Genomic DNA, 24,746 nt, shown 5'->3' with positions numbered 1-24,746 from the left:
TATTTTTTCGATGGCGTCCATCAGAATTTCATACGAATGGTTATTCGCGGGTGAAAGGATCGCATTAACATCTGAAACCAGGGTATCGCCACTCAGTGCGACGTCGAAAACACCGCTCTGTCCGGCCAGTGTGTGTGAGAATTTTACGATGTCTTTGAATACATCGTGGATGTGTGAAATATATGATGTTATGTCGCTGCTCGAAACGGATCTGAAATTAATATCACGACGCAGTACCACCCCATTGAACCGTGGTTTATGTGTAACATGATACCCGTCTATCACAGCATGCCTTATCGACGATCCTTCTAAGGATACTGGATCAGATTCAGCACCACAACCATTTTGAATTTGATGTAAAACATTATTAAACATCTCAATTTCCCCCCATGTCTCGACGTTTAACATGTCGTGTAGTGTTTTATTAAAATTGTCCACTGCATCACCACCAATACATTGACGTTTAGACGACTCCATTATGGTTGACAACAAGGTTTAAAACACCACTTACACACGTGAAATGCCACTTAAACGCAACAAAACCGTTGATAACGATGACCAATCAACACGCTTCAGATCTGATGTATGTTCTACAGCTTTGGCTATAATCCCCACAGTACTAATCAACTTTTCTTGCAAGTCATACACCTTAACAATGTTATCTAATACCTGTTTAAGGCATACACAGCATTCAGAATGATTAGAAAACCGCCGGTACCTCTGTGGGTCGATGTGGTTTGGTTCTGTTTGCGTAGCGATGTCTGATCTGGCAAAATCTACAGAATCCCACGCTTTGTAATCCGCGTTGGTCCAATCGGTGACAAAGTCGAGATCAACGTTTACGGGGATTCTACCTGTAACAAAATCACACGATGTTAAAATTTAATATTTCATTAAAATAACGATTGCGTTAAAACCATGTAAATACACACCTTCTGGCTTTTCCGGGAGCTTGAAAGCTGTTTTCGTCTTCTTTCCTGATAGTTTTATCAAACCTGATTGTCAATATTTTATTAAAATAATAATAAATTGTGTTAAAACATATGTAATACACACCTTGCGGCTTTTTCACCATATGTTTTTGTGCCTTTTCCACGCACAGATCCACCACGGGAGCTAGGTGCTTGCGTTTGCGTGTAGCCTTCCGACCTGACGGCTTGTCGACCCCTGTATCATCAACGCGTGGCTTAGGAATGGTGCCCACTAGTTGTCTGATGGTTGCTGTACAGAACGAGAGATATTACAATCACAACCATATGATGAAAATTTCATAAAAACCGTATTAGATAGTCATAAATATATTACCTAAACTGTCGGCTGAGCATCCAACATCCTCGGTTACAACGTTGTAATTTGGATAATGTTCTGCTATTAGAATGCATACACGGTCAAAAACACACACTCACAACTATGTAGCGGTATTATTATTAGTAGGATCTGTGGTTTTTACAATTACCTTGGTATGAAATTTGTGGTTCAGAATCACCCGCACCAAAACCCTCGGTCCATAGACTTTCGAACCCCGGTGTTTCAAAACACGCCAGGTTTGATGGTCCTTCGAGTGGTTCTACAGAAAAGTTACACCTATTAACAAATAAATAAATAAAACACACACATACGTTGTAACAAGACTTATAGTTTATGTGTTATGAAAAACTTACTGAGAGTCCATAGTCGGTGATGATCCTTGCGATGTCGAACCGTTTGAATGAAGACCTCGTGGGCCTCTCTTGTTAAATAGGCCTCTGTGTGTGTGTGTGTGCGCACGTGAGATTTGTAAGTCCCACGTGATTCGGTGTTTGCGAGAATGGTGAAACCAGATGACTCACGTTGTAAAAACATATGTTGCGTTAGGTGTTAAAAAGCTTTGTTGGAGGATGTGCTAGGGGTCTGTGTGTGTGTGTGTGTGTGTGTGTGTGTGTGTGTGTGTGTGTGTGTGTGTGTGTGGGTGAGGGAAATCATAAAACGGTTTCATTTATTTTAACAGTAGGGGTATGAAATTAACATTGTTTGAAGCCAAAATAGTTTTTCTTTAACTAGAAACAGTTTTTAAAACATATATCATTTAAATAAGGTTTCTGTTTTGGTCTGTGTGTGTGTGTGTGTGTGTGTGTGTGTGTGTGTGTGTGTGTGTCAATATGAGACTCTGCTAGGTGTCGGGGAAGAATGTGTGATGAACCCGGGGAGGGATGTGCGCGGGGAAAGGGATGTCATTGGGAGAAATGGGGCATAAGCCATCAGCAATAGCAGTAGTTGTAAATAAGTGATAAGAAATCTGTTTTAAAAGCTAGTCTAAGTGTATATGACATCTGTAATGCATCACATGGGATAGAGCGATAGAGTATGTCCTGAAGGTGCTGTGATACTTCCTACATACAAAATGGGGGTTCTACCATATTTCAGTCAGTATATGAATAGAGTATGCGTTTGTATTTTTAAAATAGGTCTGTGTAAGTACTGTGTTTAAACGTGTTAAACACTGAAACAGTAGTTGAGTAAAACCATACACTTAAAAATAAGGTTTCTGTTTTAAAAGAAAGTTCTAAAGGGGTGTGTGATATTTGTAAAAGGTCACACGTTGATTCGGCGTTTGCGAGAATGGTGGAAACAGATGACTCACGTTGTAAAAACATATGGTGCGTTAGGTGTTAAAAAGATTTGGAGGATGTGCTAGGGGTCTGTGTGTGTGTGTGTGTGTGTGTGTGTGTGTGTGTGTGTGTGTGTGTGTGTGTGTGTGTGAGGGAAATCATAAAACGGTTTCATTTATTTTAACAGTAGGGGTATGAAATTAACATTGTTTGAAGCCAAAATAGTTTTTCTTTAACTAGAAACAGTTTTTAAAACATATATCATTTAAATAAAGTTTCTGTTCTGGTCTGTGTGTGTGTGTGTGTGTGTGTGTGTGTGTGTGTGTGTGTGTGTCAATATGAGACCCTGCTAGGTGTCGGGGAAGAATGTGTGATGAACCCGGGGAGGGATGTGCGTGGGGAAAGGGATGTCATTGGGAGAAATGGGGCATAAGCCATCAGCAATAGCAGTAGTTGTAAATAAGTGATAAGAAATCTGTTTTAAAGTTAGTCTAAGTGTATATGACATCTGTAATGCATCACATGGGATAGAGCGATAGAGTATGTCCTGAAAGATGCTATGATACTTCCTACATACAAAATGGGGGTTCTACCATATTTCAGTCAGTATATGAATAGAGTATGCGTTTGTATTTTTAAAATAAGTCTATGTAAGTATTGTGTTTAAACGTGTTAAACACTGAAACAGTAGTTGAGTAAAACCATACACTTAAAAATAAGGTTTCTGTTTTAAAAGAACGTTCTAAGGTGTGTGTGAGATTTGTATGTCACACGTTGATTCAGTGTTTGCGAGAAAGAGGTAATGGTATGCTGGCTTATAACACCCCACAACAGCCATAGTTTGTAAACGAGTGGTAAGACATCTGTTTTTAAAACCTGTCTAAGTGTTTATGTAAGAATGGTCATCGCGGGAACATACTTGTCTTACATAACAGATGTCCGAAGGGGGAAGGATGGAAGGAGGTCATAAATTACGCGCAGGGTCCGATGGAGAAGGCAGAAAGGGAGAAGGCCATAAATTACGCGCACAGTGTCCAGTGTCCAGTGGAGAAGGGGAGAATGTAGAAGGGTAGATGGTCATAAATAACGCGCTTTTTCCTCATACAGATATGCCATCAATCATTTTTGACATAAAGTATATAATTATTACTACTTATGTATATATAAAAAAGTATTTCTAATTTTTGTGTGTATATTTTGTGTCATTTTGTGTCTATAATTATATACAAATATACATTTATGTATGCAATGCATGTACATAAGAAGAAATCTGTGAATTTTTTTGGAATTATGTAATATCTGTTAATCTGTAAAAAATGTAAATGAAATGAAAAAAAAAAAATAAAAAATTTTAACTGACATTGTGAATTGATGTTAACTTAATTCACAGGGAACAGTGTGAAATAGTATCTGATGTTGAGTTGCCTTGCAATAAAAGATCTCAGAAGACTTAAGAATTGTTGATTTGCACAAAAGTCAGTTAAATGTACTTATACAGTGCTTTCATAGACATGTCACAAAACACTACAAAAATGATAAAATGATTAAAACATATATACATTGAGCACATACCCCTAGTGCTACTGTGGCTATTCTCATTAATATTTTACATTTTACATTTACAGCATTTATCAGAGGCCCTTATCCAGAGCGACTTACAATCAGTATTTACAGGGACAGTCCCCCCCTGGAGCAATTTAGGGTTAAGTGTCGTGCTCAGGGACACAATGGTAGTAAGTGGGATTTGAACCCGGGTCTTCTGGTTCATAGGCGAGTGTGTTACCCACTAGGCTACTACCACCCTGACACAAATACTGGTTTTCACAAAGTTTTTAGCTTCAGTGATTTTAGATCTGTTTGGCAGTAGTTTATGTTGTGTATTGAAGTATAATTACAAGCATTTTATAAGTTTCACATCAAGTTTATGTCGAGACGGAATATTTGCAGTGTTGGCCCTTTTTTTTTTTTTTTTTTTTTTTTCCAAGACCTCTGCAATTCACTCGGCATGCCATCGATTATCTTCTGGGCCAAGTCCTGACTGATGGAACCCATTCCTTCATAATCAGTGCTTGCAGTTTGTCAGAATTTGTGGGGTTTTGTTTGTCCACCCACCTCTCAATTGGATTAATGTCCAGGGAGTTTCCTTTCCATTGACCAAAATGTTCAGTGTTTTGTCCACTTAGATCTCACTTTGGACTTTTCATGCTGCATCCGTCATGCTGGTGCTCCATCATGCTGGAAAAGGCCTCGTTCTTCACCAAACCGGTCTCTGAATTGTTGGGAGAAGTTGCTGTCAGAGGATGTTTTGTACCATTCTTTATTCATGGCTGTGTACTTAGGCAAAACTGTGAGTGGACCCACACCTGAATGGTCTCAGGATGCTTTACTGTGTGCATGAGACAGGACTGATGGTAGCGTCACCTTTTCTTCTCTGGACAATATTTTTTCCAGATTCAACTATTGTAAAGGGGCTTCATCAGAGAAAATGACTTTAGTCCTCAGCAGTCCAATCCCTGTACTTTTTACAGAATATTTTACAACAACAACAACATTTATTTCTTATATAGCCCATAATACATACAGTATGTCTCAATGGGCTTTGACAGGCCCTACAGTTGACACCCCCCACACTTGACCCTTCTGCACACAAGGAAAAACAAAAAAACTCAAGGAGAGAGAAAAAAAGAGAGGAAGAAACCTTGGGAAGGAGTGATACAGAGAGGGACCCCCTTCCAGGGTAGAGTGAGCCTGCAAATGGTGTCAGTGCAGGGTTGGGGATGATATAATAATAAGTCCTACAGTTGTAGGGTTGGAGAAGTCCAGGATGTAGTCAGTGTCATGGTCTAGATTACGTGTCCATAATGGTCCATTTGAAGATCCCTGAAGCTGTAGTTGGAACGGTGGTGGTGGCTGTGGTGACCCTCTGGTTTGTTTCATGGTATGTCCTTGTTTAGCAGTTGTCAGGAACCAGGATTTATTTGCTGGTCTCTTCACTGGGGTCTGCCAGTAGTCTGGACGCTTGATTCCGTATCTCAGAGAAAAACAAACAGAAGCAGCGGCAGACGATGGCACTGTACGACTGATACTGAAATATGTGGTTATATTGGTATATTGGTGCTACAGTGGCCCGGTACCCTAACTAGGACAGCCTAACTAGAGTGAATTTAACTTTGTCTGTGTCTAACAGGGGGACTCTGTGATAAACTGGACTTTATAATTGACACTGCATCAAAGTGAAGTGAAATTAGCAAAAAGCCAGAGAAAACAGATAGGTTTTGAGATTGGATTTAAACACTGAGACTGTGTCTGAGTCCCGGACTCTGACAGGCAAGCTGTTCCACAACTGCGGAGCTCTATAGGAGAAGGATCTGCTCCCAGCTGTGACCTTCTGTACTTTTGGGTACCAGTAGTGACCCCGCATCTGTTGGTCGCAGGGGGCGTGGCAGGTCATATTATCAGTCTGCCCTTGATGTTCTTGGAGAGAAGCGGCTTCTTTGCTGCCCTTCTTGACACCAGGCCATCCTCCAAAAGTCTTCACCTCACTGTGCCTGCTGCCATTCCGGAGCAAGCTTTGCACTGGTTGCACCCCGATCCCGCAGCTGAACCATCTTTAGGAGACTTCCATGAGCACCCTGAAGCCTTCTTCATAACACTTGAAATCTCTCCTTGATGTTTTTGATGATCTGATAAATGGTTGATTTAGGTGCAATCTTAGTAGCAGCAATATGCTGGCCGTTGAAGCTCTTTTTATGCAACGCAATGATGACTGCAAGTGCTTCCTTGCAGGTAACAACAGTGCAGAGGAAATCACATTAGCAGGTTGTGAAGACTGCCCAGGAAATCATTGTTCTTTACCCTCTCTGGACAAACTGCTCAGCTCTTTGTGCCATATTATAAAGGTCTCCTCACATCCCGATCATGACCTGTTCCAACTGCTGGCATCAGGCAAGCGATAAAGGAGCATTAAAACCAGGACTAACAGACTAAACAGCAGTTTCTACCCTGTTGCCATCAGGGCACGGAAGTACCTTTAATTCCATTTTTCTTCCGTGTGCAATAAGGTTTGTACCTCGCCCTTTAATTTCGTATTTTGTATTATATTAGTATATGTATGTATGCTAGTTGTCTTCCTTATGAGCTAGCTCCACTTTCTTACTTTCTTTTTTACTCTCCGGCTCAGGGACTGCACATCATTTTCTTCTACTTGTTACAATGACAAGGAAGATATTCTGATTCTGAAGTGCTGTATGGGCAATACTTTTGCACTATTGCTAAATTAAGCATTGGTCTTGTTCATAAAAACATGAAAGAATCGCTTATCTGTAGAGAATTAGTGATCCTACCTACTCTTTTTGTTGGTATTATAACGGGTGTGTATATGTCTGTTGTATTTCATTTCAGTACTGTTTTTACTTTGTTTCATTACGCTTTCTTTATGGACTTTATTTCCCATCATTAAATTGCATGTGATCGTGTCGTCATTCCCCACCCACGCCAGAACCGGTTACAGTCACGCAGAACACTATTTCTAACAATGTTTTTATAATCAGGGTTTTAAATGACTGACAGCGGTCACAACCGCTACCTGCTCATAAACCTGCACCCGTCAATACATCACGGGTTTTAAAGGTTGTTTCTTTCTTCTGTTCATTTATGTAAAGCCTGAGGAAACACTTTCAAAGTTTTCCCATCAGTCTATAATTCTGTCTATAATAATTTTTTTTATCAGTCTATCATTTCAGTGGTAGGTTTATTTGAACAGTGAGCAACAGAAATTTAACAAAAAATCCAAAATAAGGCATTTCAAAAAATGATAGTTATATAGTTAGAAATTGATTTGCATTTTTAAGTATTTGATCCCCTATCCATCAGCAAGATTTGTGTCAATTGTGACATTCCCTTTCATTCGATTCACTCGGTACAACACAAGAAGTTGTTGGCACACAAATACACGGCCCGCCCAGCAGAAACAAACCAGAGGAAGGTGTGTGGGACTAAGAGTTACCCACTGACACGCCCCAAAAAAGTGCACAAAAAGAAGGACAGAAAAAGAAGGAAACCCACGACCACCACCCCCCCTAGATTAAACTCATCTTTCAAACATCTTCATGTAAAGTCATAAAGGTGGCAACTCTTCTCAAATCAAACCAAGTGTGTAAAACAGTTTTTTATATAGATATATATAGCAGTAGTAGCCCACCACACCAAGAGGAGATGTGCTGACGTGTAGCAGACTGGCAGGAGCAGGTGGAAGCGCCACCATCATCACTACAGTCTTGTGGAGTAGAACCCCCCCAATCTCCATTTCCTGTAAGTCAAATTATCACAATATTAATTAATTCAAAGCAAGGTGATCCTTGGGGCTAAGTGATCATTTACAGTGTTTCAGGATGATTGACTCATTCCAAAGCTAAATAAATGGTGTAAATGTTACATTTTCACCCATACAGCCAGCAACAACAACAACCTTTATTTCTTATATAGCCCAACATCACACACAGTATGTCTCAATGGGCTTTAACAGGCTGACCCACACTTGTCCCTTCTGCAGGAAAAACTCCACTAAAAAAATACCGAACAATACTGAACAGAGAAAAAGGTGGGAAGAAATTCAGAGAGGGACCCCCTTCCAGGGTAGAGTGAGCCTGCAAGTGTTGGGGATGATTTGTCCAAGAAGAGAAAAGGTGGAGAAGTCCAAAGTGTAGTATAGAGCATCTGTCCATGTTTGGAGGTTCTGGACAGTGCAGAGTAGGTTGAAGCTTTAGTTGTTACGTGGAGGTGGTTGTGGTGACCCTCTGGGACGTTTCAAGCTCAAGCATGTTTTCTCAGAAGCTCATTGCCAGGGACCAGGTCTATAGAAGTCGCAAAAGCATTTCACATCATACCGTGTATGACTGTGTACATGTTGTGACCGCGTAAATGTTGTTTGTATTGAACAACCAGACACGTGCGTCCGAGTCATTTAACGTTCATTAGTAGCGTCTCCATAGTGACGCGAGAAGCAGAGTTGACGGATCGCGTCCGTTTAAAACTTTTTTTTTTGCGTTTCTGCAATCACTGCACAAGTCGAGTATGATTTAATGTAGTTGCTTCATGCGATTTATCCTGACAACGTCTTCCTTTTTACTCCTAGCTGTATTTTACTGCTCAGCCTGTCGTCTCCTTCCCTGAAATTTGGCGTCGTTTCTGGAAGTTTTCTTGTGCGGTTCCCCGTGGCATCGCAGCAAGATGGCTCTGTTCGATTTCGAGAAACAGGTTCACAACATTTGTCTGCTCCAGTCAGGGCTGGCCTCAGGGGATCAGCCAGTTGTCCACACCAGTGGCCTGGCAACAGATCCTGACCACAGATCCTGTACCTGGGCGTGGGAACGACACAAAGAACTAGTCTAGTTATGTCTGTGTTGCCTAAAGCTTGTAATCGTCCCAGTGGTCTTCCAGAACAACTGGAAAGTGCTGTATAATCATGTCCCTCCTCCTGCTAAGAAGGGTCGCTACATCACCTCCGTCCTGGACCGTGTGCTCGATGCACCTGAACTCAGAGATGATTTCTTTTTTTATTATCTGTACTCCATGTAGAAGGTGGATTTTAGTTTTTGGGAGTAGATGGTCTCATTTATTGACCAGCTTTGCTCATTTTATAGACCTTGACCTGATGGATTGGGGAGGCTGTTGCCTCCCAAGGTGATGTTCTTCAGCTGATGAAGATGAAGCAGGAGGAGGACTACATTAGTTCTGGCTCTTGGAGCAAAGATGGCAACTTTCTGGCAATAGGGACCCGTGACTGTACAGTGCAGGTAATGCGCGTGTGTCAGTTGTGCGTCGTCTTAAATCGTTAATTAATTCATGTATTATTTACATTTAAGGCATTTGGCCGACGCCCTCATCCAGAGCGACTTACAACAAATGTAAATGTAAAATTAATTCATTTCAGCTGTGGGATGTAGAATACCAGAAAATGCTGCGCAGCATGACCAGCCATACTGCTAGAGTAGGCAGCCTCAGTTGGGACAACCATGTCTTGTCTTGTCATCATGATGTCCGTGTAGCAGAGCATCACATATCCAGCCTGAGGGGTCACACGCTGGAGGTCTGTGGGCTGAAGGGGTCCCCAGACAGGAAGTACTTGGCCAGTGGAGGCAACGACGACATGGTCTGATCTGGTATACAGGAAGGAAGTGCTCAAATGGCCTTCTACAATGACCACCAGGGTGCTGTTAAGGTGACTTATGGCTCCCTGCCATGCATATTCCTCAAATTATGCAGTAGTTCCAATTGTTTCCCTCTTTCTTAAACCTAGGCCTTGGCCTGGAGCCCATGGGAGCGAAACCTTCTGGCATCAGGAGGGGGTACGAGTGATCGTCACATCCGCATCCGGAACGTCAACAGTGGGTCCTGTTCAACCTCGTTGGACATCCAGTCTCAGGTAGACAATCCTTCCATAACTCAATTTTTTATATTAATTAGTGTAATCATGAAACTGGACATGACTTTAAATGACTATTTGTGTATTAGCCCAAAATATGCATCTTTTTAACCTCCAGTTACTCTCATTTTTCCTGTTCAGATCTCTTCTCTGATGTTTGTACCCAATTGTAAGGAGCTGGTTTTGTCCCATGGCTTTTCGTATGACAACCTAACAATCTGGAAATATCCTTCCCTCTTTGGTAAGTTGAGTGAAATAACTTAACCTAGTTAACTAGTAAGTTGTCCCACAGACTTGTTCTGTAAAATGCTTTTTCTTCTCCTTCCCCCTCAATCTTGCAGGTCATGAAGGAAGAGTGCTCAAAATGGCCCTCAGTCCAGAAAGACCCAGTCAAGAAACCAAAATGTACCCCTAGTTTTCTCAATCAACTACTCAAATTATTCTATTCTATGTATTCATGTACAAATTGTAAATAAGTTGTTCAATATAGTCTTTTTTTCCTGTATGCCTTCGCTATTAGTTTGCTCCATTTATTTAAAAGTTTGTTTTTTGTATTCAGTTCAAACATATAATCAGTTCTTATATTGTATGACTTTATATATCTTATATCATTTTAAATAAACATACCTGACCAGTTGTCTACTGCTTTGTGTTTCTAATTACACTAGCTAGAATTTAGCTAGAATTTATTTTTAATCATCAGACCTACCTCTCATAAAGGGCTCTAATACTTTATGTAACAAAAGTTGTGTGCAGTGTTTCACAATGACACATACAAAAGAGTCCATTTAATAATGCTTCACCAGCCCTCCACCACATTCCGTACCCCTGGTATAGTACTCCAATTTAACATATTGGGCAAATTGTGTTTGTGATGATTGCCTGGGCTGTTTCCCAGTGTTCATCTCATGATGCCCTGTCACATTGTAGGCTTCTGGTTCAGGTTCAAGCATCTTTTCTTTGAATATTAAAGGCTGGTTTTTCTAGTCACTTAGACCTCCTTCACCTTTGCTTGATGAGCACAGACATTTATATGAGGAGCTTTGCCGTTCTCCCGGCGCTTGCTGTTGGCAAAAGCTCTTCAATGCTGCCATTTGCGTTAACATTTTCCTGTTGTTGACTTGCACAGTTTGAGGCATCACACGCTAAATAAATGTCCAAATTAAATATGTCAATTGCTTGGTCCAATTTGTGCAGAATGCTGTTACAGCTTAAGTAAGAATTTAATCACGTATATTCGGACATTGGAAAAACGTTACACAGACCACAGTGTCCACGCAGAGGTCATCTATAAAATCCAAGCATGCAGACAGCTAATGGGGGGATTTGCGAAAAGTTGAAATGAGTTCAGGGCCATTTAGGGCCTAAGAACATGGAAGGTAGCTTGCCTGACTTGTGTTATATGGCCTGCTCTCAAAATGGTGCTTTGGAGGGTCTAGTCCTCTAGCTTGGTACTGCTTGACCATTTCCAAACTCTTCTTGCAACTCTCCTCTTGCATCTTTTCAAACCAGATTTTAGTAAAATATTATTAAACAGCAAAACAGAAGTACATACTGTATATAGTATATAGTATATAGTGTCTTTGTGTATGGTTTGCTACCATGTAATGCAGAGCTTACTTGGTGGTGGCGTGGAAGTTATTTCCATCTCCGAGCGTCTGAGGAGTCACAATGAGAAACAGTTAAATAAATTTAGTCAGGCTTTATTTACATGCGAGCATGGGAAGACTCGCTAAGAATCTCCAAAGGTCTGAACACAGTGACGTGTATATACAGCGGTGTGAAAAACGATTTGCCCCCTTCCTGATTTCTTATTCTTTTGCATGTTTGTCACACTTAAATGTTTCAGCTCATCAAAAACTGTTAACTATTAGTCAAAGATAACATTATTGAACACAAAATGCAGTTTTTAAATGAAGGTTTTACGTTATTAAGGGAGAAAAAATCTACATGGCCCTGCATGAAAAGGTGATTGCCCCCCTTGTGAAAAAATAACTGTGGTTTATCACACTTGAGTTCACTTTCTGTAGTCACCCCCAGGCCTGACTACTGCCACGCCGGTTTCAATCAAGAAATCACTTAAATAGGAGCTACCTGACACAGAGAAGTAGACCAAAAGCTCCTCAAAAGCTAGACATCATGCCAAGATCCAAAGAGATTCAGGAACAAATGAGAACAAAATTATCTATCAGTTTGGTAAAGGTTATAAAGCCATTTCTAAAGCTTTGGGAGTCCAGCGAACCACAGTGAGAGCCATTATCCACAAATGGCAAAAACATGGAACAGTGGTGAACAGTGGTCACCATGCGAATTCAAACTGTAGTGCCCGTCAAACACCAGCAGGTGGCAGCAGCCCAGACGTCCGAGAGCATCTGGCTGCAGCCAGTGTGAGGTGTGGCGCTCCACAGTATGCGAGGGCCTGTGAGTGAAGTGAATTTACTTTTCTACACTGTATGCCAAACTTTATCCGTGCTTAAGCAAGTCATATGCAGCTGATATTCTCTAGATACATTGGAAACCGTACGTAGTGATTGTGGTTGTAGTGATATACAGCAGAGCCCACTTGGTTACAGTTTAAGTGAGCGAGCGATACTGTGAAAGAGGAATGTGAAGTTTTTATTTATTTATTTAAATGATTGGTTGTTTTAAACCTATTTCTAGGGGACAAGCATTTCCATCTAAAATCTACAGCTGTGATCCATTGCAGTCCTCTCCTGTAACTGTACATATTTTTAAAATATGTACAGTGAATCATGATGCATTTTTATATTTAGCAAGAGTCCATACTTAAAAATACGACTCTGTTTCAGACTGATGCTCAGTGGATGGACATCACTGTTCTCCCTCTCTGGACACCCGAGCATTTCCAGTTGTGTGTAAGTAACAGTCCCATTACACACAAAGGCAGGATATGGTGGCCAACAGTATGTTTCACCTTTGAGGACACATTTTTATAAGCATGTTTCATGTGTGCCAGAGTTTTCGGGAACTTGTTCGGTGTTCCAGGTTAAGTTAATGCTTGCTTTTAAACTACAGAGCATGATGGATCACTTCTTGATCACTTTCTCATCTTCACAGTCTGATTAAATAAATTATTTAGACGGGACTGAAACAATAATAGGCTTTTCAAAATCTGCTAGTGTTTAACCTAAAATACCACTAAAATCAGCCTATAAATGATATATGCCAAACTAAAAATAAATTGCTGTGTAGGATACACATTAACCAACTGTGAGCATGTGACTGTACTTTTGTATTCTGTTTATTGTGTCCAGGCTGTTAAAGTTGGTTCTCTTAGCAATGAACACTTCTTATTAATATTTTGCAGTCATACATGCCCTACTTGCAAAAATGGTGCTGTTGCTGTTGATGGAGAACTTTCATCTCAGAAGGCTTTTGTCTTTTGGCTTCTGTACAATATTGTCTCAAGCTTTAGACACATTAACAATGCCAGACCTGTTTAGCTATGGCACATTTTTTGCACACTGGAGAGAGAAAACCAAACCTGTGCTTCAAGGACAACTGAAAAAGAGCAAGTTAGCAGAAGTCAGTCAGGTCAGGATTCACGTTAAACATCAGAGAATAGCTGTTTTTTAAACCCCATTTGCCTGACACAGGAGCCAGCAGTTGCAGGAGATGTTACCTGTCCATGAGAAAAGAGGACCAGCAGAAGGTCCTAAGTCTCTGGAGGTGCTGGAGGGAGAAGATACTGCAGTGTAAGATGGGACGTCGCAGGGCCATGACGTTTCTGCGTAGAGGTTCAACACCTCCGTTTTCCATGTCTTTGTCAAATGGCGAGAGGTGTGAAATGCCAGCCACGGGTTTTTGGCGATACCCCGCCCTGCCTTTGTCTGCCCCAGAAGGGAGACTCTGAGGGCGTGGCGACAGAAACAACTAATTCTGATTGGTCTGTAGCAACTTCCTGTGAGTCAAATGTATAAAGAATGTTCACTTGTGCTTTTTGGGGACTTCCATTTTCTTTTTCCATTGGGATCTGAGGGGAATCTTCTTTCTCTTATCTTTCTACTTTCTCTTAACTTTGCTTTTCTGTGCTGTATTTTTTGTCAGTGTAAATACAACTTATTATAGAAACTGTTTCACGTCTTTCCACGTTCATACTTGTACTGCTAGAGGTTAAAGTAAAGAGTACAGTGGAATTTGGTGAAATCATTTAACCCTATAGTGTCAGGATTGGCGTCAGCTGGAGACACCACCTGGGGCCAATCAAGACAGACCTTAAAAGGCACCATGCAGCCGCCAGTCGGCAGCGGCGCCATTTTCGTGAATTCTTTGGTGAACCCATTTAACAGTTGTTTTGAGTTCTGGCAATCGCCACACGCCCTCGGGCTAGTTTGTGGCCATCGTGCCGTTGGTTATTTATTATTTAATAAATCCCTGTTCCCAGTATGTCCCGTCTCTGCGCTTACTCACCTCATCAGCCTATTGTATACTGGCTCATCCTCAGACAGCTCTCTGGCCTTGCCTAGGGTGGAGGTTGGTGTCTGACTGTTTGAAGGTGTGGACAAATGTCTTTTATACAGATAACCAGTTTTTATACATATAACAGGTGTCATTACTACAGGTAAAGGGTGAAGGCTAGGAGAGCTTCTCAAAGAAGACGTAACAGGTCTGTGAGCGCCAGAGGTCTCGCTGGGTTGTAGGTGCTTAATACTTATTTTCTGCACCATTATACAAATAAATTCTTTTTTTTTCCCAGACACAAATCCCTCCTAGAAGTCGGCAACAGCACATGGATCTTCTAGAAGGTAATATTTAAAACCTTGTTCTTGAAATTAGAATGAAGAAATAAGGTTTGACAAAAACATGTTGATTCAATATGATGCAAAGCAGTCTGTCAAGGGCCTACACAAGAAGATAGCTAAGCATTTTCTGGCAGCTGTTCCCACTGTGACACCTGAATACATATGACCAACTATGAAAACCTAACAGCAGAATTCTAGGTAAATACACAAAGTTTTTAAGTAAGGTTAGTTGGCCCACCTTTCTGTTAGTGTATTTCATGTACAAGAACAAGCGTTTGTTGTAGCTCACCTGGTCCCTCCATCTCTGAAGGTAAAAGGAAGACGCTCATCTAGACTCTTCTCCGTCTTGGCCCCTCGGTGGTGGAATGAACTTCCCCTCGAGGTCAGAACAGCTCAGTCACTGAGCACCTTCACACAACAGCTCAAGACCTTCCTCTTTAAAGAATATTTAGATTCAATTGTAATGTTCTTGTTGTCGAACTTGTGTACAGAATCTACAACAGAGTGAATAAAATAGATGTATTCATAGTTGGGGTCCTAGTGAACCGGAATTGATCTCTTCATCGATGGTAACACGTTGTAAGTCGCTCTGGATAAGGGCGTCTGCCAAATGCCGTAAATGTTGTAGCATCATGTTTATGCATCTGTACCTGGAAAGTATTTTGCTTGGGGACAGTGTGGGGAAAGCTTGTATTCCACTGTAATACCACTTTTTGGACCATACCATGTTTTGATCTCAGCAAGGTCCTTTTGAGTGCAACTCAACTCTGTTAATTGCCTGTGATTTTTATTAACCAAAATATACAACTTCACATAAAATTATACAACTTCACTTCTATTTACTTAAATAAAAAAACAATGCTGACTTATTTTATGCATATACTATTATTACTATATATTTTTCATGGGGAGAGCAATTTAGGCTGTTTTTATCATTGTAATTATCATTTCATCATTCCATATATCAGAATCAGGAAACTTTATTAATCTCTTAATAAATTCTTCAACTGCACAGAGAGACAGACCCATTTATGAGTGTAAATAGAAATAAAAACTAAATAATAAATATGCAGTGATGGCTCAAGCATCATTGCACATTATGTAAGAATGAAAAGTTAAGAGTCAGTACGTGAGTTACTGCACAGTAGAATCATATTGCACAGTCCCATGTTGTTTACAGACTAACAGATAGTGAGTGTAAGGTAGAGAGAGAGAGACACTTATCGTGTGAGTGAGTGGCAGACGGCTGAGTTCAATAGTCTGATATCTGTGGGAGCATTCAGTGGAGCATTTCAAACTTGTCTGAACTCCTCTGCCACTCCACAGCACTGTGCAGTGGGTGATCAGCATTTTCAATAATAGACTGCATCTTTCCCAGCAGCCTCTGCTCCGCCAGGCTCCAGCGTGTCCAGTTTTACTCCCACCATGCTGCCAGCCTTCCTGATCAGCTACTTTCATGCACACCACAGCATAGAAGATGGCACTGGCCACTATGGAATCATAGAACATCTGTGGCATGACGTTACAGACCCTAAAGGACCTTAATCTACGCAGGAAGTACAGCCTGCTTTGACCCTTCCTGTATGTGGCCAGTGCATTCTTTGACCAGTCCAGGTTATTGTCCAAGTGGACCCCCAGGTACTTATAGTCCTGAACAATCTCCACCTCCACTCCACTCGGTATTCCCTTTCATCACCGTTCCTGTCACATCCGACAACTGCAGAGTTATCAGAGAATTTCTGCAGGTGGCAGCCCTCGGAGTTGTAGCCAGTGTTGGGAAGGTTCCTTTTAAAATGTATTCCGTTACAGATTACAGAATACATGCCCCAAAATGTAGTTTGTAACGTATTTCGTTAAGTTACTCAATGTGAATAACGTATTCTGAATACTTTGGATTACTTAATATTTTGTCATGCTTTTTACAACTACATGAATGTAGCAATCAGATAATAAAAAACGCACCACGTTTCGGGCGGCCCTCCTCAAACCCTCCGAGCGGCGAGGTTAAACCGGGTGATGTCGTGTCACCTTACACACACTCAGTCCATGTGCACTGTAAGAGTATAAAGATCATGGTTTAAAAGTGAATTAAATCATATTTATTTCAGGGGTACCATGGATTTATGGGCGCTGAAACAGAGCGCAAACATGATGGACTGCGCATGCGCAGATCCGCTAGGTAGCACAACTCGATAGGCAGCATTTTCGACAGAACACCTGTGTTATACGTGGTCCGCGCAGCGTGGAATTACCAAAATTAGAGAGGGGATACCCTAACATATGAAACAGGAACGTCCCGCCGTGTAATACATTTATTTTAAAAAAGTAACTGTATTCTGATTATCACTCATTTAAACGGCAACTGTAACGGAATACAGTTACTCATAGTTTGTACATGTATTCCGTTACTCCCCAACACGGGTTGTAGCTGAAGTCTGTGGTTAAATTGCACTCAAAGCTGAGATCTAAACATAATTACTTACCTGGCAGGGGAGATACCGTGATCAAGAAGGCGGTTCAGCCAGGGCGAGGCTCAGCCATTGCACGTCGGCTGTGCTGACCCCTGCGAATTCCCCAAAGGTGGGAATCTCGACTGCATGATTTCTGGTAGTGGGGGAACTGCGTTCGCGCTCTCCCCTGATTTTTTTTCACGGGGCAGTGGTGGCCAAGCGGTTAAGGAAGCGGCCCCGTAATCAGAAGGTTGCCGGTTCGAATCCCGATCCGCCAAGGTACCACTGAGGTGCAACTGAGCACACACTGCTCCCGGGGCGCCTGTCATGGCTGCCCACTGCTCACCAAGGGTGATGGGTTAAACGCAGAGGACAAATTTCACTGTGTGCACCGTGTGCTGTGCTGCTGTGTATCACATGTGACAATCACTTCACTTAAAAATAATAATAATATGATTGTCCAAAAGTGGTATTAAAATGGAATACATTTAAGTCATATGGATGCAAGGGATCAATATCAGGAAAAATAAGTATATAAAACTCAGAGTTAAAAATTGGTCAGCTTGACTTGTCACAACTGAGTCTCTTGAACGCGCGAACTAATTACAAATTCTGCGCGCATGCACTCCAGCGAGCGCTGAGCGCCGACTGAAAACGAGGCTGTAGCCCGGCAACGCTTCCTGGGTGCGCGGCGCGTCATCGGCTCTGTTGCCAGGTCTGCTTAATATGTGCGCAAAGACCCTTGTGAAATTGGCGGAATCAGGTCGAGTTAGTTGAATGTTCACATTGATGACAATGTTAACCTTTCTCATCCAACTTGTAAAGGTTTTTTTTTTTTTTATAGATATTGATTAGTCTATATTGTTTGATACCCGTAAATTCGTTACGGAATATTGACTAGATGAAGCAATGTAAAGGGTCGGGATCTGGCAGCCCTGTCCTCAGCGGGTGGAGACGGGGGCCGGGAAGCTTGTTGGAGGGCGACGTTGTAGTTTTCCAACAGCTTTCCGTGACAGACGACGTACCATCCGAGCAGCCGCAGGCGAATGAGGGGAGCCGCGGGGCGAAGATGAACCGGAACCCCCGAGAGCCGAGCGCCGTGGAGGTGAAGAGCAAGGTGCCTGTCTGATTAACTCCCGAGAACCGTCCTCCTGCTTCCCGGAAGTGGGCTGTGTAGCGAGGCCTCTCCTCTTCACCTCAGCCCTCTACCTGGCGGGAGGAGCTGGTGGTCGGAGCCGGAGCCGGAGCCGGAGCCGGGCTCGGGCATGTCGCGGGGCTGTTTTACCGCCCCCGGGCAGAACAGGGCTTCACGGGCCGAACTCGAGTTTAGAAGAGTCAGAAGGTGACGTGATTTACGACTGCCGGCCTTTACAACAGAAATGAAAGGAGCAGGCGGGTTGTGGTTTTTATCCTTGCGTGGGTGATGTTCATGGAAAGCTGACGTAATATTTGTAATAGAAATGTAAAGAGAATGAGACTGCAATTAAATACTGATTGGTATCAAGGATCTTAATCAAGTTGACACTTTAGCAAAGCCAGTCAGGACATGTCGGACACCTTTGGATTTTCTGTGTGCTTCACTGTCTCCAGTTTACTCGTCTCCGTTTTGTTCCCCAGTTCGGAGCGGAGTTCCGACGTTTCTCCCTGGACCGCTCCAAACCTGGAAAGTTTGATGAGTTTTACGGCCTGCTTCAGCACGTGCACCGGATCCCCAACGTTGACCTGCTGGTGGGATATGCTGATGTGCACGGAGACCTGCTTCCAATCAACAATGATGGCAACTACCACAAGGCCATCACCACGGCAGCGCCGCTGCTCCGCCTCTTCCTGCAACGCAAAGGTCTGCTTGTGAGATGAGTACTTGGTGGTAAATGGGATTCCAACTTTCCGTTTCTGAGACCGGTGAGAGGTTAGGCCAGGTTATCATGGGTGGATTACAGTTTCGTATGGATTTATTGGTCTTGCACTACTCATGGTAGTTTCTGCGCTGTGATTGGTGAGATTAAACAAGCATATCAGTCAGCACTCCTCCCTGTTTCACCATGAGCACATGAGCGAAGAGTCACACATTTACATTCAGGGTTTGTACGGTCATTAAAAACCTTTGAAAAGAGAAATTTCCAGGCCGTGAAAAGTTTTGGGATACAAAATAAAAGTTGTGGAAAAGTCATTGAAAGTCATTGGTTCCTGTAAGATTTTTATAACGTTTAAAACAGGTCTATAGTGTTTTTTCTGGCTTTACTTAGTGAACCACATCACTAGTAGCCTAGTGGGTAACACACTCGACTATGAACCAGGTTCAAATCCCACTTACTACCAGTGTCTCCCTGAGCACTTGACCCTGAGTGTGTCCAGGGGGGACTGTCCCTGTAACTTCTGATTGTAAGTCTCTCTGGATACGGGCGTCTGGTAAAATGCTTAAAATGTAAATGTGCTGCGTGCGTTGCTTCCATATTCCAGAACTTTCTCAGCCGTGCGTGTGTGTGTGTCGTCGTCTCCCCTCTGTACATTAGTCATTGTTTCAGCTCCAGCACTAAGATAAGAGAAACTCTTATTGCCTTGGTGTTTAGAACACTCCCCCGCTTGATCCGTGCATCCAAAGCACCTCTGAAATTCACTAACCTCCCACGATACCAACTAGCATAGCCCAAATTTCCATCTACATTTCTGGCATATATCCTGGGGCAGGTATTGACACAGGCGGTCACATTTGTAGATTTAAGCCGCTGCGACCGTGGTTCACAGTTGAAGTTTGAAATTGAAGTTACAGCTACATGCACGCTAGACAGTACATGGTGAATTTAAATAACGTTTCTCCGGAACCTGGTGCTACATGGAACATTTGAACGATTAAACAAAGTCATATACTGACATAAAGTGCACGTGTGTGACACAGACACAAGTGCAAACAGGGGACAACATTTAACAAAAAACCTGAAGAAAACAATGAGACAGACAGCGCTAAACAGGTGAAATGAATAATAAATGTGCAAAGTAGTGCGTGAGGATAGCGAGTGTGTGAATGAGAAACATTTCAGCATTGTACTTGACTGTTTAAAAGAGAATAAGTGCTAATATTTAAGTTAGCTGTCTTGTGCGTAAATGTGAAGGACGTTAATGATTTCTAGAGCTGTAAAGTTAAGAAACTCCTTAGTACTATGCCAGGTGGAGTCTTTGAGTCTGCATACTAACCTCTGACCGAGAAAGAGTGAAGATTCAATAAATCTTCAGATGAATTAATTTCAGAGCCCTGTGCGGTGAGGAAACTGTGGATTTTTTTGTTTTGTTTTATGAGATGTCGGCAACTTCCTGGCTTCTATCCATCTTTTCATTCGTCATGTCATATGTTGCTTTCAAGTGTACGAGTGTTTATGTACAATTGGCATTTTTGAGCAAAGAGCACATATTTATAGGGAGTCTAAACCACACAGTCTATTCACCACTGAATCTCTTAGTGGACATTGGTTGCCGTCAGATTTGACTGTATTATTGTTGCCAGAAGAATTTTTCTGCCTCTCAGTAATAATGTGAGAGGTGTATTTGTATCTTATATGACTGAGAACGATACTATAAACTACACTAGTGAGGGAGCAGGTTTTAAAGATATTTTTCACTTTCTCAGCCTTTCACTAGCTTCAGATTGTTGTTTGTGCTCTTTATGGTTTTTTTTGTGATGTTATAAACATGTTTAAATAGACGCTATAGCCGACAAGCTGAGAGGGGTGTAGAAAAGTGCACAAATTTCTCCCCTGTTGCTGCACGTAACTGCTTAGAAATTTCTGCAGGTACCGAGAACAGTTCTATCAAATTTAAAGTAAAGTGAAGTGATTGTCACATGTGATGCAGAGCAGCACAGCACACGGTGCACACAGTGAAATTTGTCCTCTGCATTTAACCCATCACCCTGTGTGAGCAGTGAGCAGCCATGACAGGCACCCGGGGAGCAGTGTGTGGGGACGGTGCTTTGCTCAGTGGCACCTCAGTGGCACCTTGGCGGGTCGGGATTCGAACCGGCAACCTTCTGATTACGGGGCCGCTTCCTTAACCGCTAGGTTAAAATACGTCTGGCGACAACTATCGAAGTCTACTGGAGAGGTGCTAATTTCAAATGATTAGACTGATATAATTATCCAAATTTTACAGTTTTCTCTAAATATTCCTCTGTCATTAAAATGGCCACTGTACAGACAAGCCTCAGCGTACCTTGCTGGTGTCCTGCAATGTTACTCATCATGGCTCTTATTCCACAGTCACATGGTGACTTTGGAATCACCAAATCTTCAGACGACATACTCATTCAAAACCACTCAGTCTTCGGCTTTTCTTATGAGTGATGTTCACTTTTCTTTTTCCTTTGCTTATTGCCAAAGTAGTTATAAGTGTCCATGTGTCAGTAAAACATCACCTTGCGACCTGTGAAAGGTGCTTTATAAATGCACCTTAATTACTTTAATTGCTTATTTACATCAAGGTTGTTTGAGACCCCTATATTACGGCATCTAGACGTGGTGAAGAAAACTGAAGGGGGCTGATCTACTGGAAATTTCACGTACAACCATCAGTATAAAATGAAAATATTCAGGGAGTGGCAGTTGTCTGGACGAAAATCACAGTTCTGCAGAAAGTGCCTCATGCTATCATGTGAATGTGTTCCAATGGCTTTTTATTAAGACATCTCTAAAGCGAGTCCAACTACTTTACTGACATACAGAATTGACTCAGGAAAAGGTGTGGGGACCATTGTTCCATGCAGTCTCTACATAATGAGTCTTTCTTGATCCATCTCTGTGGGTACAGAAGAGAGGAAATGTTTTCCTCCAGAAGCCATGACACAACTTTTAATAAGCTGTCCACTAGACCGTTAATACATTCGGACTTGTATTGCGGTTCTTCGAGAAGGTTTGTATTTGATAAGGGTTGAACGTCCAGGTTGGTCCAGATATGTGTGCACAGTTACGTCATGGGTAAACTCTGTGACGTTTCTGTTTGAGTTTGGAGGAACCCGGTCCCATTTTAACAAGTCTGGTTCTCCTGTTATTTGGTGGTGGGCGCTGATGACATGTCCACTGTCCTACCTGCGTTATTGCTCTGCATTACTGAACTACATGTCTTGTCTTCTCTCTCTATGTAGAAGAGGCCGATTACTCAGCATTTGGTACGGAATCTCTGACACGTAAGAAGACGCCAGCAGCTTTAGCGGCGGTTCTCCTGCGACCTGATGGCAACAGGAAGAAGCCACCCATCATCATAAGCCTCCCGCAAGATTTCCGGCCGGTGTCGTCCATCATCGATGTGGACATCCTGCCAGAGACACACCGGCGTGTACGTCTCTACAAACATGGGCAGGAGAAGCCACTGGGCTTCTACATCCGCGACGGCTCCAGTGTGCGCGTCACCCCCCAAGGCCTGGAGAAGGTCCCTGGCATCTTCATTTCCCGCCTCGTGCCGGGGGGGCTGGCAGAGAGCACCGGGCTACTGGCCGTCAACGATGAAGTGCTGGAGGTCAACGGCATCGAGGTGGCCGGCAAGTCGCTGGATCAGGTGACGGACATGATGATCGCCAACAGTCACAACTTGATCATAACGGTAAAGCCGGCCAATCAGCGCAACAACATTGTCCGCAGAGGAGGCAGGGACGCGTCAGGCAGCTCTGGACGCTCCTCAGACAGTGGAACCAGCTTCTACATGGCCTCCAACGCCATAGCGATGACCCCATCCCACATTATCCAGAACTTCCGTCCTGAGGAGGAGGAGGACAGCGAGGACGAGGAGGACCTGGTGATCGAGGGAGGTGGTGCGGCCATCCCCATTGGCCATGTTGCAGCCAGTGCCGGTGTAACCTGCAGCATGCCGTCTCTCCCTCGATATGAGCCCCACCTTAACCTGCGGACCTCCAACGGCGGCATGGCTGCCAGTGCGAGCATGGACACAGTCAGTCACAAGGACCAGGACATGGAGGTCCAGGCAGTGGCGAGGCGGAGCTTAGAGGAAGATGGCACAGTGATCACACTGTAGATACTCACAAAGTTAAACACACACACACACACACACACACTTCTATGTGCCATAAGAGTGCGAGTGGGCTGAGTGAAGTCACTTGTGTGGAATGTTCTTCCAGTAGAGGGCAGCAGGAACCTCCAGATTGACTAGTGAGCCACAGCCCTTCCAACCTGAAGCATTTTAAACTCCTTGAGGAATCCTTGCTTCATAGTGACTACCGCAGTAGCCAATCATCTCTGCTATCTTTATAAGGCATTCACATGACCTTTCACATGAAATAAGAACCAAAAGTCAAATCTATTTGCTTTATTCATGATAATCTTGGACCTACACATTTTCATTTGAATACATGTTGTAAATTCTCACTCTGCAAAATCAAACTGATTTTTATGAACATTATTGGTTTGGGCTTGTTCTACGTTTTTAGGAATCTAATATCAGTGCAAGGGCTGTTTCTCTGGTTTGTGTTTAGCAGTTGTCTGTTCAGTATTGTTTTTAGATTTTTATGGTTTGCGCTTTGGTTAAAAGCTCTATGGTCACAGACTGGATGTGAACAGGGACATTCATACCTGAAGATTGACTGTGGACATTGAACTCTGTGATTTCTTGTCAATGTCCTTATCTTATGTACAGTAGAACAGGGCTGAGCTAGAAATGAGATTGCATTCAATCATCTATCCAGTGCCAAGTTTGCACTTTACTGGCCATACCACCTCTCATGTTCTGTGGACTCTGGTCAACTTGGTCTAGCAGCTGCCATCTTTTCTAGAGGACATTCCTTTGTAGAGTCCAGTCAAAATGATTGAGTTGAAATCCACCAGAGACGTGGGGCCTGTCCTCTCACAGCCTACTGTCCACAGTACTGAATGTAGCAGCAGTAGAAGACGACTCTGGAGAGGACACTAGTGCAGTTCAAAATCTGTTCTGAAGGTACTTTCTATATCGGCTCAGAACAAACGAGAATGTGAAGAACTTTCTGGTTTTAATTTATTCTGAAAATGTAAACTACAGAAAATCTGCAGATTGAAACCACAGTGGTTTTATTTATTTTTCTAAGAATTAAAAGGGCGACAAAACACTTTCTACTTACATTACTCATGTTCATAGTAATAATTACCTTGAATCTCTTATTTTACATTTTTCATCATGGATTATGATTAAGTGCATAAGTTTCCATACTGTGAATATTCTTTCATTTCTGGGAGAGATGTATGTAATACACTACAGTGGTTAGTCTTTTTCTATATAATGAGCAATGATTTATGACAGATTAAAAACATAGATTTGTACTGGAGATGTTGGTATTTTCTTATCAATGCAATATACATTTGTATCACATTTAATTCAATGTTTTAAAATAATAAAGAGTATAACTGGAGAGATGCATGTGTATAAAAATTGTGTGTGGAAGCATTTCATTCCTTATTTAGATTTTCTCTTCTCGAAACAAGGGAGAATCATTCTGAAGACATCAGAGACCACACAGGAGTTCATACCCACCCTGTTTTTTGGCAGTCATATA

At 42.4% G+C, this 24,746-nt stretch overlaps 1 protein-coding gene, 2 long non-coding RNA genes and 1 other non-coding gene across 5 annotated transcripts; all 4 read left to right on the top strand.

The window, feature by feature from the left end:
* The first annotated feature begins 8,720 nt into the window (after nucleotides 1-8,720).
* Nucleotides 8,721-9,768, top strand: LOC114798667 (uncharacterized). The gene is made up of 3 exons (XR_003751088.1): nucleotides 8,721-8,843; nucleotides 9,230-9,382; nucleotides 9,635-9,768. It is a non-coding gene; the product is annotated as an uncharacterized LOC114798667 (long non-coding RNA).
* A 127-nt stretch (nucleotides 9,769-9,895) lies between these two features.
* LOC114798666 (uncharacterized) lies at nucleotides 9,896-10,728 on the top strand. Its single transcript, XR_003751087.1, has 3 exons — nucleotides 9,896-10,011; nucleotides 10,153-10,252; nucleotides 10,353-10,728. It is a non-coding gene; the product is annotated as an uncharacterized LOC114798666 (long non-coding RNA).
* Nucleotides 10,729-17,249: 6,521 nt separating this feature from the next.
* On the top strand, nucleotides 17,250-17,414 carry LOC114798947 (U1 spliceosomal RNA). The gene has a single exon (XR_003751156.1). It is a non-coding gene; the product is annotated as a U1 spliceosomal RNA (small nuclear RNA).
* A 753-nt stretch (nucleotides 17,415-18,167) lies between these two features.
* On the top strand, nucleotides 18,168-24,602 carry pard6b (par-6 partitioning defective 6 homolog beta (C. elegans)). Of its 2 annotated transcripts, none has more exons than XM_028993749.1 (3): nucleotides 18,168-18,329; nucleotides 18,842-19,064; nucleotides 22,356-24,602. In XM_028993749.1, the coding sequence occupies exons 1-3, from the start codon at nucleotides 18,294-18,296 to the stop codon at nucleotides 23,237-23,239; spliced, it is 1,143 nt and encodes a 380-aa protein (XP_028849582.1). In that variant the 5' UTR covers nucleotides 18,168-18,293; the 3' UTR covers nucleotides 23,240-24,602. The 2 variants fall into 2 exon arrangements, with proteins under 2 accessions (XP_028849582.1, XP_028849581.1); XM_028993748.1 differs by having other exon boundaries at nucleotides 18,168-18,341.
* Nucleotides 24,603-24,746: the final 144 nt, after the last annotated feature.

This window comes from Denticeps clupeoides, chromosome 10, assembly GCF_900700375.1.
Source record: "Denticeps clupeoides chromosome 10, fDenClu1.1, whole genome shotgun sequence".
Taxonomy (NCBI): domain Eukaryota; kingdom Metazoa; phylum Chordata; class Actinopteri; order Clupeiformes; family Denticipitidae; genus Denticeps; species Denticeps clupeoides.
The sequence above is the reverse complement of the archived record's forward strand: the minus strand, read 5'-3'. Positions and strand labels throughout refer to the sequence as shown.

Excerpts from the sequence above, each read along its gene's own strand:
- pard6b (XM_028993748.1), top strand. The coding sequence starts at position 18,294 with ATGAACCGGAACCCCCGAGAGCCGAGCGCCGTGGAGGTGAAGAGCAAG. Across the intron at positions 18,342-18,841 it reads CCGTGGAGGTGAAGAGCAAG|TTCGGAGCGGAGTTCCGACG; the intron begins GTGCCTGTCTGA and ends TTTGTTCCCCAG. Across the intron at positions 19,065-22,355 it reads CCTCTTCCTGCAACGCAAAG|AAGAGGCCGATTACTCAGCA; the intron begins GTCTGCTTGTGA and ends CTCTCTATGTAG.